The following is a 14,503-nucleotide window of genomic DNA, read 5'->3' on the forward strand; positions in this document are numbered from 1 at the left end:
TATTGCAAATAGCTGGGGTCCCAGCACTGAGCCTTGCGGTACCCCACTAGTCACTGCCTGCCATTGTGAAAAGGACCCATTTACTCCTACTCTTTGCTTCCTGTCTGCCAGCCAGTTCTCTATCCACATCAATACTGAACCCCCAATACCGTGTGCTTTAAGTTTGCAAACTAATGTCTTATGTGGGACTTCGTCAAAATCCTTCTGAAAGTCCAGATATAACACATCCTCTGGTTCTCCCTTATCCACTCTACTAGTTACATCCTCGAAAAATTCTGTAAGATTCGTCAGACATGATTTACCTTTCATAAATCCATGCTGACTTTGTCCAATCATTTCACCACTTTCCAAATCTTTAATAACTGACTAACATTTTCCCCACTACCGATCTTAGACTAACTGGTCTGTAATTCCCCGTTTTCACTCGCCCTCCCTTTTTAAAAAGTGGGGTTACATTAGCTACCCTCCAATCCTCAGGAACTACTCCAGAATCTAAAGAGTTTTGAAAAATTATCACTAATGCATCCACTATTTCTGGGGCTACTTCCTTAAGCACCCTGGGATGCAGCCTATCTGGTCCTGGAGATTTATCTATTCAATTTACCTAACACCACTTCCCGACTAACCTTGATTTCACTCAGTTCCTCCATCTCATTTGACCCCCGGTCCCCTGCTATTTCCCCTGCAGATTATTTATATTTTCCTTAGTGAAGACAGAACCAAAGTAGTTATTCAATTGGTCTGCCATGTCCTTGTGAAACGTCGCCCATTCCTTCTCTCCAGAGATGCTGCTTCACCCACTGAGTTACTCCAGCATTTTGTGTCTACCTTTGATTTAAACCAGCATCTGCAGTTCTTTCTTACACAATCTTGCTGGTTCCTCGTTGAGATTAAACTTGCACAATTGCTGATTTGTTTTAGTTACTTCATTGTTAACATTGTTGATTGTTAACAACCAGGATATTTTTGTTGGGGGGGTTGGTATATTAAATGTACTCTCTGCCCAATCTTTACTGTCCCAGTCAGGTTGCACAAGGTCATTTGAGATTTCTCATTCACCAAATCAAACACTGATTGAACTTGGCACCTGCATTCCACAATGTCTTTGGCAGAGCATACTACCATTTATATTAGAACTGCATCTTCTAAGTTATATGTATTTGCTGTGCCCCTATGGTATAAAGAGTGTGGAATAGAGGAGAAACACGATCACTGAGCAAAGTTGTACATTTTGTTTGAGTTGAAACATTTGCTATGCAGACTTGAGGTGAGATCCAGATTGACCAATGAATGCATTGACATTAACTTGTAAATGGTTTACACAAGAATCGTTGATGATAATGGTTGTAGGCAAGAGCGGAACTCGCCTACAAAACATGGGGGGGGACGTGTCCCCTCTGGCCTTCCGCCCCTGGTTGGAGGCCAACATCCTCTTGTCTAATAATCCTTCGTTCTCACCCAGAATGCATCCTGGGAAACTCGACTGCTGTCAGTTCAGCTTTCTGAAGTTGTAGAAACTATTTAGTTTGTACTAAAGCAAGTGGGATGGAGAGAAGCATCTTCCGCACTGCAGGGTCAGGAATGTCCTGCTGACACACGCTGATCCCTGGAGATGATGGTGCTGCTGGCAGTGGCATCTAAAAAATAAATGGCCCCTTACACTCCACATCACTGGCATCATTTTAGACAATAGGTGCAGGAGTAGGCCATTTTCACTCATCCATTGGAGTTACAGCAGTACACTGGAGTTATAGCAGGAGTACACTGGAGCCCATAGATTTCTCACCCATTTTTGTATTGTATTGTATTCAATTTATTGTCATTATCTCATATTAGAGACAACAAAATGTGAGATAATTACAATAAATTCAATACAATGCCTGAAGATGGTTCAAACTTATCTGCTGAATCTTTATTGTGTTGCTCTGGGTACCAAAGTGATATGATTTTTTTCCTAGAACAAAGTTATGGAAGGTGCTTATTTATGACAAATGTTGATTTACTTTGTGAGGTGAATCACTGCCTTAACTGATTGTACAGAGCCCAACACGGTGACAGGCAGATTATGATTCCACTACATAATGCAGATCAGCCTGAAGTTATCATTACCAAATGGATTTCCTTTGGCAAAGTTGTCAACCTAATTCCACAGTTCACCATTCATATTTACATGTTTAATTACATTTGATTAAAGTGAAAATGTGACAGGAATAAAATTTGAAAGTAACAATTTTATAAACATTGCCTGAAATGTTAATGTGTTTGTTCAAAATCAATGTAGGGATGATCTGCTGTTGATTGGACCGGGCACCAGTAATAACACCTATGTGGCTCAAGCTGCCAATGTAGGATTGACCATACTGGCAGTTTGGGACAACAAGCATCCTGGCATTGCTGACTACATCCCCATACCTATCCAGTACGCCATCTGGCCCAACATATCAGAACACGTGGTATTGAGTGATGTCATATGTTTCTCCAGCGTCCTGGTGAATCAGGAAGGTTAGTCATCTGTCTGAAAAGAAGAATTTAATCTAATTGGGTTGAAGGCTTCAAATAGCACAGCCCATGGTTTTCTGGAATATTTACAATCTATCAACAAAGTATTCTGTTTTGATTGATTTTCCGACACACTTGGCCAACTTTTAGGGTATTGAGTATAGAAATTGAGATGTTGTGTTACAGTTGTACAAGACATTGGTGAGGCTGCATTTGAAGTATTGTCTTCAGTTGTGGTCACCCTCCTGTAAGAAGGATGTCGATAACCCGGAAAGAGTGCAGAGAAGTTTTACGAAGATTTTGCCAGGACTCGAGGGCCAAAGCTAAGTCTAAGACTTTATTCCTTGGAGCGCAGGAGGCTAAGAGATGATCTTATAAAGGTGTATAAAATGTTGAGGGGAATTCTTTATCCAGTGTAGAAGATTCAATAACCAGAGGACATGGTTTAAGGTGAGAGGTAGAAGATTTAATAGGAACTTGAGGGACAACTTTTTCACTCAGAGGTTGGTGGGTGTATGGAATGATCTGCCAGAGGAGGTAGTTGAGGTAGGTACAATGGTAACATTTAAAAGACACTTGGACAGGTACATGGGTAGAACAGTTTAGAAGGATACGGACAAATGCAGGCAAATGGGACTACGTCAGATGTGCTATCTTGGTCGGCGTGGACCAGTTGGGCCGAAGAGTGTTTCTGTGCTGGATGACTCTGTGTCTTTCTATGACTTCTCAACTCTTCAACGTAAGGTAAATTTTCCTTGGCTAGCTTCCCTCCAACCCCCAAAATCATGAGAGGGCAAAGAGCAATTTACCATCTCATCCAAATGACTGCAACTAGAATAGTCATTACCCCTCTCCATGGCACTGGAATGTCATCCCATGTTAAATGTTCAAGTCTTGAGAGACACTTGAACTCTCAACATTCTCAGAAACAAGGATTCTATTACTGCTAATAACGGCAGAAAATCCTGGAAGCTCTCAGCAGGCCAGTAGCTTGCTTAGGGTAATGCTTATGACTGATGTATGTAGATGGACACATGAACAGGCGGGAAATGGAGAGATATAGACCACGTATGGGCGGATGTTGGTGCGGACATGGTGGGCCGAAGGACCCGTTACTGTGTTGTACTGTTCTATGTATTGCAGTTGGTTAATTATTGCTGAACTACCTGATAATCATAGAAATTTCACAAACTGTTTCTCCCTATGTATGTACCATAGTCATGGTAAATCGGATCTATCTACATGTGTTATGGTGCTGCACTTTACTTTGTGGTTGCCTGCTTTGTCCAATAATTATAATTTGCAGTATTTATAATCCCCATAGCTGCTCGAGGAAGAAAACATTCTTATCTGTGGGTCCAACGGATTGTTTGGAACACTAAATGCCACACACATTGGAGTGGTAAAATGTAACTTTTTTATAATAGCATGTTGAAGGACTTTGACTTCAACATAAATATTTTCCATTACCTTTCCTTTGCTTATAATTTTTAACAAACGCGGAATATTACAGTTGAAATTGTTTCTGTGACTGATGTGTTCCGAGTGGTCTGCCAGAATGCTGAATGAGTGTTTTTGCTGAATCTTTTCAAAGCTACTTACATACTGAACCATTAATTTAGGTGAGCCTGGGAACTGGTATGTCTTATCAAATGAAGTTCTGCAGATCGATAGTGGCACAGGATTGGGAGTTACCAGGGGCACTGGGTCGACCACTGTCTATTACGAAATTCCAGGAATTGTGAAAACCTACAGAGAGGTAAGGCTATCATAGAATAGAATGCAATTTATTGTCATTCAAACCTAGGTTTGAACGAAATATTATTTCTACAGTTTTTTTACATTACAAAACAATCCAAGACCCACACTTAACACAGTTTACATAAACATCCATCACAGTGAGTCTCCAACATCTCCTCACTGTGATGGAAGGCAAAGTCTATATCTCTTCCCTTTGTTCCTTCTCCCGTGGTCCAGCAGTCCAACTGCAGTGTCGAGGCGAACTGGGGCTCCGATGTTAAAGCCCCCAGCGGGCGATGGTAAGTCCTGAGGCCGTTTAAGCCACGCCGGGCGATGTTAGGCCCCAGCTCCATGTCCTTAAACCCGCAATTCCAGCGGGAGAAGTCGCTATTGCGGAGCTCGGAAAAACGGTCTCCCACCAAGGACTTGGAGCTCCCGATGTTCCCGTCCACCGGGTCTGCGGCCAGTGCCTCCGAACTCCAAAAGTCGGGTCGCAGCCGCACGCCACCACAACTCTTCCCGCTCCGAAGTTGGCCAGCTCCGCAGCGATGTCAGTTCCGCAGGCTCTGCAACTGGAGCCCCCATGTTAGTCCCGGCCGGAGGTCGCCGCCGGCTCCATGATGTTAGGCCCAACGACAGGGAATAGTCGGGTCCCCGCACAGGGAAGAGATTTAAACGGTTTCCCCCACAGCCCCCCCACCACCCCCACATGTACACAGCTAAAAAAAATTAATAAAAACTAACTCAAGACATACATTTAACAAGACAAAAATAAAAAATAAAATCATCATTTTACTTTTGGATAACCGTGTCTGATAGAGATAAGTAATTAATTGAGAGCTACTGTAACAAGTTAAGGGAAAACTATTTACCTTTTAGCTTGACAAAAATGCTGGAGAAACTCAGCGGGTGAGGCAGCATCTATGGAACGAAGAAAATAGGCGACGTTTCGGGTCGAGACCCTTCTTCAGACCCGAAACGTCGCCTATTTCCTTCGCTCTATAGATGCTGCCTCACCCGCTGAGTTTCAAAAAATAGTAAGAGCCTAGAATGATCTCTTTCCTCCTTCAACCCATCTGTCATCTTAGAAATGAGTCATAAATTCTCATTACATAGTTCACATTGTGCTTATATTACTAATTGTCAAACTAAAACAGAAACTCGTAAAAATGTAAGTGTACTGAAGCCTTCAGCATTTCAACATAAATTGCATGCACTATTTTCAGATAAGAACTATGCCTTGGATTTGTTAGTGCATTTTGTGCAATAATTCTCCCATCTCCATTTCAGCTCACAGTTACTGGTGTAGGAAAAGCCTCCATTTCCATTCACGGTTTCAAACATATTGTCGGCCTTCCTAAGTTTAATGTGTACAGATTTATTGTGACTACAATGAACAAAGATAGCAGCCTGAGGGGTGAGTGCTCATTCTTTCTATCCACAAATGGGAAACTACAATTGTGTAGAGAGACTTAACCCTTAAGAGACTAGGGCTATATTTCAATGACACTAATTATACTTGCCCATCAGAAGAACGAACCAGGGCTTTGTCACAGCCAACAGTTTTATCTGCAACATTCACATTCTACATTTTCACTTTCAGATTTATAATAGTGGCAATATATGATTTAGAAGGGAAGTGATTTACATCCTGTCAGCACATCCTAGTGAAATCATTCTCCACTGTGTACTCCTGTTTCACCACACACTGACTTCTCAACTTCCATGTGAAGGAGATTGAGTAATAAATGTGATCGTGCATTATTGAGTAAAATATTTGTTGGTGACTGAGAGCATAACATTCTAATTAATATAGAAATGGTTAATCCTGAAGAAAAAATTTCAGAGGTTTTGGAGAGAAGGCAGGAGAATGGGGTTGAGAGGGAAAGATAGACAAGCCATGATTGAATGGAGCAGTAGACTTGATGGGCCGAATAGCTTAATTCTACTCCTATCACGTATGAAATGGTGGAATTTGAAGAACAGACTACTTGGATAGTAATGCTAACACCAATATTGGAAGGATTTTCTTCACATGAAGGAGTACAGACAGCTTACGTTAAACTTAATTATCATTCTACCTCTTTTCCTGTTCCTCTCCCCACCCCTACTGGTTGGTTGAAGTCAGGAGCTCATGTTGAATTGGGTCTGGCTGACAGCATTTTGTTAGCAAATTATCTCAAAGTAAATGTAGTCCATTGTACGTTAATGATATAATGCCTTTTTATTTGCCCAGGGGACTGCAGTTTTGCTCAGATTAAAGCTACATCAAAACTAAAGCCAGAATCAAACCTTGCCTGTTCTGTGCGATTTAATAATATTGTATTACAAGTCTTTGCAGGCTCTGTTTTCTCTGTGGAACCTGAATTCATTGCAGATACAGGTAAATTAGTCTAAAAGCTTTTCTAGAATTATATGATCGTTCACTGTTCTACGCCAATTTTAATGTTAAAATAATTATTGCCAGAAATAATGTAATTTTCTCCAGATGTTACCTTTACTAGCAAGGCCAGCATTGATTTCCCATGCCTATAACCTCATGAGGAGTGACAGGATTAGCTGCCTCTTACAGATTTATGCCTGCAGATTGCCAACTCTTGATGCATATCAATATTCACGGGTTCCTTTGTTGAGAAGCTGTGATTGGAATTGAAAATGCTGATGATTGGATATCACCGGTTAATTTACATCTTTGTATTCCTTAAAGATATTTCAACAAGATTGTGGAAAATATAATGAAAAACCAGTGCATTTATAAAAATAAATCAATATCAGAATGGATTTAAAATTTGCCACAATTACAATCTGAAATTACAGTAAATCCTTGCCATAACGGTCCTCACGGAGGAGATGGTATCCGTTATTGTCGATTGTTCGGTATAACCGAATAAGAGGGTTAATATGTAGAACAGCCGATAAACACACACTACACAATAAACAATAAAGAACACAAAATACACAATGCCTCGAAACGGCACAGTGGCGCCATGGTAGAGTTGCTACCTTACAGTACCGGAGACCCCAGTTCGATCCTGACCCTAGGTGCTCCCCTGCAACAGCATGGGTTTCCTCCCACATTGTAAATTTGTAGTTTCTTTGGCTTCTGTGAATTGCTGGTAAGAGCCACTGCTGCACAGCGCCAAAGATGGGTTCAATCCTGACCTCAGGTGCTCCCTGTGACCACATGTGTTTCCTCCAGGTGGCTCCAGTACACTAGTTCTATCTTACACATTAACCTAATATTAGGAATAGGATAATAGTTTATTTCCTAAACTAAACTCCATCCACCTAGTGGTTATTCCATGAAACGGCAAACTTGGTCCACAACAGATTTGATCATCTATAACTGAGGTCCATTAAACGAGGGTTTACTATGTTGACATCTATAATAGGTGCCTTTTGTTATCATGTTTACAAAGAGCCTTTCTAATTGTAGGTCAGTACAGCTGTACAGTCATGATAAAAGAACTACCAGATGCTGTGTTTCGGGAGTTGAGCACAGGTGGGGACACCTATGTCTCTGTCAAAGCCTCTGTTCTCGGAGGACATTACGCGGGCCAAGTGGGAAGAACAGAGATTCCTTTCATCCCTGGATTTTATATGAACCAATCAGCTGTTTCTCTCAGCCATAAAGAACCACTAATAAACATCACTATTTTTGGCATAGATAGAGTGTTGAATGAACTGGAGGTAAGCACAAAGTACTGTTAAGTTCAACCTGATTGCTATAGAATTCATGAAGAAAGTCTTGGGATTGCAATGTCAATTTGACAGCATTACAAATATCAACTTTCTCCTCGGCCATGAGTGGAAAGTTGCTGAGTTACAACTTCAACTGAAACATGAGGGAAAGAAACCCTCTTGACACCACTTACTTTGAGCACTTTCTGCATCAGATTGTCATTGGATGCAAGGAAATTCCCAGCCTACTAATTTGCATGAAAATATTTTTTTCACGTTAAAAGGAATGAATAGCTAGATAATTGCTTCAAAGTATACTTCTACTTTGGGATTTAGTAGGGAATTCACTAGGTGCTTACTGGAGCTTCATCATCTATGCATTGAGGTAACTTGGTAATTGTGGAGGCAAAATAACCACATTTTGGTATATAGCTGAATAACCTTAAAACATTTTACAAAAATAATAATATAGTAAAATATATGATTTAATATATTTTATTTATTTATATTTACCCTTTCTCTCCCTCTCCTCCTTGTTTACATAAACATTTACCTAATATTGGGATTTAATTGTTCCAGTACCAGCCACACTAATATCTGACATCTTACTCATGTGAATAGTAGAAAGCCTTTTTAACTGTGAGACCTCACTAATAAGTAATCAACAACTATTATCACATAGTGATCAGAGACAGGATCTTTACCGAGCTTTCCTGTTCATAACTTGTGACTCTCAGGTCAGGTATATATTGTTTGCAATGATGTCAGATTATTGTGCACATTGCATCAATGAACTCTAACCAGAATGTGTTATGCTAGTCATCATAGTTATCTTCAATTTTGTGTTTGAAATTGTATATGTTTAATTGCATTTGTATTACCTTATTTAATTTAAATCTTAGGTCCAATCTCAATCATCTGCCATTGTAGTGAGTGAGCCCATCAAACTACTTGCAGTACCCAATATTGTTTACACACTGAGCCCTGCCAATGTCAGCCTTCTCCAGCAGGGCATGTCATGCACCAATATCAGCGTGTCCAGCCCTCTGACACGGCAGGTGATGCATGTGGCCGTCACAGTGCTGCGCACTGGATCCAGCAGCGGAACACGAGGCAAGATTCAGCACCTCCTTTCAACCGTCTTTGTAGAGCTCTGTCAAGTGAAAGTTTCTTCACAAATGTATTTAGTTCATACTTTCAGTTTTAGAACTGCATTTCTCAAACATTTAAAAACGGTTATCCTCTATTCAAAACCATCTTTCCCAGAACCATGATCTGTGAGTAATGAATGTCATAGAAGTTGTTATGGTGGAATGTCTTCTGCTCTGTGCATGGAGATGTTGTGTTCTCCAATCGTGGAACAGCAAAATAAGGTGAAGGAATCGGACTTGTAAAACCCCTCTGTTGCATCACACTTGGGATTTCCAGAGGCTTTACCTTCCTGGCTATCTGAGTCTGCCTCTAGATGCTTACACTAGAGAGGGTAAATCACCAGGGGTCGGTGAATGATCATCTTGCAGGCTCAACTAATCAACCTCACTGCTTTCCTTCCTCAGTCATCACGGCCAGAGACGTCTTATCTCGGCATAACAACATTCAGTACATGCTCTCTATGAACATTATGTCTGAGCCCTCCTCTAAACTGTCGCTTCATATAAATTCCCAAACTAATATACGTGGTTACCTATTGACCCTGTCATTCAAATGCCCAAGATAATACCATTGGCCCAGAACATCTATTTCCACCTCATTGTTATATCTATCTTCCAACACTTCTGTATCGGTCTCTGGTGAGCTGGGGGGGGACTCTCGCAATATAATTGCACTTTCAAAGTTCCCTTCCTTTGGTCACTATTTCTTCAGTGACTGATATGATTTTTACTTTCACCCTATTCTAAATTAAAACAATTATATTCACTCACCCTGGTTGGTTAACGAAAATTGTGATCATTGTAACTAATTCTTTAATAATCAAAATATATATTTGATTAAACATAAATTCTCATAAAGATATTGGAGAGTGATGCTGGTAACACTACCCCAGTATATATATATATATATATATATATATATATATATATATATATCAGCATTCGACAGTATAAGCATATTGTGTATTTACATTAATTTATTCACACATTGGTTGGGAACTCCTCCAACACCACTGCCCAATTATTTCACATATTTAGCAATAATCAAACTAAATTTATTAATATCAAAGTGGAGTTAATGCTGTTTAAAATTCTTTATTAGTTGAATTTTAAAAGAATATCCAATAACACTATCTTTGCAATGGAAATGAAAACATTGCCTTTTCCCAATGGCAGGCATTTTAAGGGTATAGTCATTCCATAGGCATTGCACACAGTCAAAAAAGCTGTGTGTGATATGCATTTTGTAAGTCCCATTTTTGTACAGATTCAAAACTATTCAATTTACATTACAACAATGTGACTGAACCAAGTGTAGCATATTATTTAGAATCACAATATGACAGTTGATAACTTTGGCCTATCAGATGACATTTTTTTGTATGTTACATAGATTTGTCCTTTGAGGAACCTACTTTCTTTGACCAGCTCGTGGAATCCTACCAGGTGCTGATGTTCACCTTGTTTGCAGTCCTGGCTACAACAGCTGTAATTTTTATTGGTAAAGACCATCTGTTGTTACTTTCAGTGCATCATGTGCAATTAGAGATGTCCTCTTGTTCCTCTAAACTTGGACATTAGGCCTGTACAGCATGGGAGCAGGCCTGTTGGTCACAATATATGTGCCGGACATGCTGCCAAGTTACACTAATCTCCTGAGCCTACATGTGATCCATATCCCTCTAGTTCCTCCATATCTATGTGCCTATCAAAAAGCCTCCCAAACACCACTATCGTATCTGCCTCCACCACCACCCCTGGCAACTAACCACCCTCTCTAAAATAAAATAAAATTTGCCCCAAACATCATTAAACTTTCCCCCTCTGACGTTAAAGCTATGCCCTATTGAGTCATAGAAGCATAGAGCATGGAAACAGGCCTCTCAGCGCACCTTGCCCATACCGACCAAGATGTCCCATCTATGCTACTCCCAACTGTCTGCGTTTGGCCCACATCCCTCTACACCTTTATTATCTAGAGCCACCATCCTATCTGTGCCTGATGGAGGGAATTGTTTGTTTGACCTGGATGGACAGCACATAAAAAATAAATCCTGTAGATCTGTGATGATTTTCTCAAACAAGGTTGATTCAAGGCCTTACAGTGTACACTGGGAACTGCTCTAGGAGAAAACAAAGTGTTTCAATGATTCACTGCATCACAGGCTTTTTACACACTTCTTACACAATGGTTATAACAAAGATAGTCTTGACCCAAAACGTCACCCATTCCTTCTCTCCCGAGATGCAGCCTGTCCCGCTGAGTTACTCCAGCATTTTGTGTCTATCTTCGGTTTACACCAGCATCTGTAGTTCCTTCCTACACAATGGTTATATGCAAATTTAACATTTTTGGAATAATTCATCAATAAACAGTGCTCTTCTGTATTTCATCGTTGGTTTTTCCCAGAATTATCTTCAACCTTATGATCCCTATTTAGAATACCATCGTCCCATTTGTCTGACAAATGGTTGCAATAAAGGACTTCTGTTACTTCCTGCTCATTGTTATTGTTATTGCCCTCAACCTGGTTTACAACTGCCTATCTTTATCTTTACTCCAGCTAGCATGCTTTACAATCTAAACACTTCCTAAATTATTTATTGCCTCTCCTAGTACGACCTTAAAGTTGCCTTCACTATGTTGGCCTCTTTTCTCAAAAAACTCTCCCGGTATATAAGCTCTTGCATTAAACATATTATAAACTTGCCAAATATCATTGCCCCTCTGGTCACCACTTAGCCTCCATTCCAGACAACATCTTGGTGAATCTCTCCTGCACTTTCTCTCACACCCACATGATGAGTAGAACCCTACACAAAACGCCAACATCTTGTGCAGGTGCAACATGACCTCCTCTTATACTCAACGCCACAGCTTATTCAATCATGGAAATAGTTGATACAGTTCCAACATATGTGGCCTTTAAATTCCATGTTGATGTTTGAACTTCTAGTGAGCGAGTTGGTTATATTGTATTGTTTTCTGTTAGCGATTTTTACCTAAAGGAAATTAAGGGAATAACCTTTTAAGTTGATGTGAGCTACAGTAGTGAAAATTAAACTAACTGTGTTGTAAACTGGTACTGTGTTGTGCAAGAAAATAAATGGTAATCACTTATATTCTTATTGTAGCTTACAACGCCTTCTTGACAAGGATACAGACTATTCCTGTAATTTATGTTTCAGCACCACAGCAAGCAGGTAAAGAAGGACTTTGCCACAGTCATACTGTTTACTGTTGGGTCTTGGTTAGTAATCAAATGTAACTATGCCCACTGCAGAAATTACTTAACAAGAGGGTACAGTTTCTCCTGTTGTAACCCTGTAACTCCGCTTTCTTTCCCATGTCCCCCAACACCACCCTGCTGTGCTCCCATCTCTCCACCATTTCCCACAGCTCCCCCCTCTCCAAGTCACCCTGCTCGTTTCCTCTCCTTTGTACACATCTCCCAATCCCGGGTCCCCCATTTCTCTCTTTCCCCTCTTTCCCCCAAATCTTTCCACCCACATTACTCCTCCAGCTTTACATTTCACTTAGCCTTTATCACATCTCTCATCTGCCAATCAATCTAGCCCTCACCTGTATCCTACTATCATTTGCCAGGATTTGTTCCGTCCACACCTCACTTTTCCAGTCATCCCCCTCCCCCCTCCCCCCCCCCGACTCTAATCAGTCTGAAGTGTCCTGACCCAAAACTTTGTTTGTCCATTTCCTCCACACACGCTGCCTGACCCACTGACTTCCTCCAGCACTTTATTTTATTTAATACTGAAAACCCATTCTGACAAAATATGTCATGTAGTTGTATTTTGATACAAACGATTTATAAGATATCAAAGGTTTACTTTCATATTTCTCTTTGTTGTTTAGGTTACACTTCAGCACCTCATTGTAGTAACCCACGGAGGCGATATCTGCAGTCTTGGCTGTGGAGTGTTCGTTGACAAGCTGTTGTGGAGAAAGAACCAGTGCAATTAGTTAGCAGTAAGAATTACTTTTGTAAAATATGATTGCATTTTGTCAGTTGTGTTTAAAATTCAAGCAAATTTAATCTTGTCTTCATTAAAGCTTTTGTTCAAAGCAGACATCTAAATTATGACACTGAGTGCATTTACAACATCACGTTAAAGATTGTAACTTCAGGGTACATTGAGACACACTATCAGTTTCACTGTAATCCCAGACATTATCCAGCAATATGGTCTCATTACCTCTTCAATTTGATTTGTAATCTGCCTTGGGAGGAAATGTACTTTGTTAATATCTGGTGGCATAAATACGTATAACGAGCATGAATTTCAGGAGTGTAATTACTGCGTACTGTGGAGAACGTCATTTCTCACGTAAGAAAATCAGCCAAAGAAAAGTTATACAGCATTGGTTGTTATTTTTATATCAAACATTTAGGTGATGGCTTCATGAGTGACAAATGAATAATCATCGTACCCTGTATAGAAACATAGTGCTATCCACTGGCTACAAAATGTTGTTCATTGTTGTATTTTATATAGCGTTACATGTCTGGCAAAGCAATTATTTATTCCTCATCTCTCTGTTAATTGTACTTCTGAATCTATCCTAAGTTGTTGTTTGGAAGTTGCATCATTTAAATATTGCTATCTTGTGATCATTTGACCTTGTAGTAACATTAGTCATTCAATCTTGATTGTTATAAAACCGAGCATGTTTATTGTGGTAGGTAGTTTAAAGTTGAATGTCTTTAATTTAGGTGCAATAAAATTCAGAGGGAAATGAACAACATGTATGGTTACATTTAGAATGTGGAGTTTGGTACTGAATCTTTGTGATTCAGTTTACTTGGCTTCATACATTGGGAATAAAAAGGTTATTTTAATTTCAAATGATTCCAACTTACAATGTAGCAGATTTATGTGTATGTAGTGATTCAATAAATATATTTTACACATCGCTGAGAATAAATCCAGCTCACTGAAAGATCCATTTGAAAGGATGATTTTAAGATGTATTTGACCGAGAGCAAGGGAATCGAGGACCAGAGAACATCGTTCAAGGTGAGAGAGGAAAGATTTAATAAGGGGTAACTTTTGGGAGAGATTGAGAGCTGGGAATCTATTCCTTAGAGCGCAGGAGGATGAGGGGTGATCTTATAGAAAATCTTGTATAAAATGATGAGAGGAATTGATCGGGTACATGCACAGAGTCACTTGCCCAGAGTAGGTGAATCGAGAATCAGAGGACATAGGTTTCAGGTGAAGGGGTAAAGATTTAATAGCAATCTGAGGGGTAACTTTTTCCACACAAAAGGTGGTGGGTGTGTGGAACAAGCTGCCAAAGGAGATAGTTGAGGCAGGGACAATCCAACATTTAAGAAACAGTTAGACAGGTACATTTATAGGACAGGCTTGGAGGGATATGGGCCAAACGCAGACGTTCGGTTAGTTTATTG

At 40.0% G+C, this 14,503-nt stretch overlaps 1 protein-coding gene across 1 annotated transcript in view; it reads left to right on the top strand.

Annotated features, from left to right (window-relative positions):
• The window catches only part of LOC129710483 (nuclear pore membrane glycoprotein 210-like), a 113,304-nt gene extending 99,362 nt beyond the window's left edge, over positions 1-13,942 (top strand). Inside the window, exons 32-40 of the mRNA XM_055657437.1 lie at positions 2,282-2,502; positions 4,122-4,258; positions 5,530-5,656; positions 6,476-6,622; positions 7,676-7,929; positions 8,823-9,033; positions 10,465-10,572; positions 12,207-12,275; positions 12,946-13,942. Of these exons, the coding sequence (XP_055513412.1) occupies positions 2,282-2,502; positions 4,122-4,258; positions 5,530-5,656; positions 6,476-6,622; positions 7,676-7,929; positions 8,823-9,033; positions 10,465-10,572; positions 12,207-12,275; positions 12,946-13,019 (1,348 nt within the window). The 3' untranslated portion in view covers positions 13,020-13,942. The remainder of the gene's footprint in view (positions 1-2,281; positions 2,503-4,121; positions 4,259-5,529; positions 5,657-6,475; positions 6,623-7,675; positions 7,930-8,822; positions 9,034-10,464; positions 10,573-12,206; positions 12,276-12,945) is intronic.
• Positions 13,943-14,503: the final 561 nt, after the last annotated feature.

Source organism: Leucoraja erinacea, chromosome 28 (genome assembly GCF_028641065.1).
Source record: "Leucoraja erinacea ecotype New England chromosome 28, Leri_hhj_1, whole genome shotgun sequence".
NCBI classification, from domain to species: domain Eukaryota; kingdom Metazoa; phylum Chordata; class Chondrichthyes; order Rajiformes; family Rajidae; genus Leucoraja; species Leucoraja erinaceus.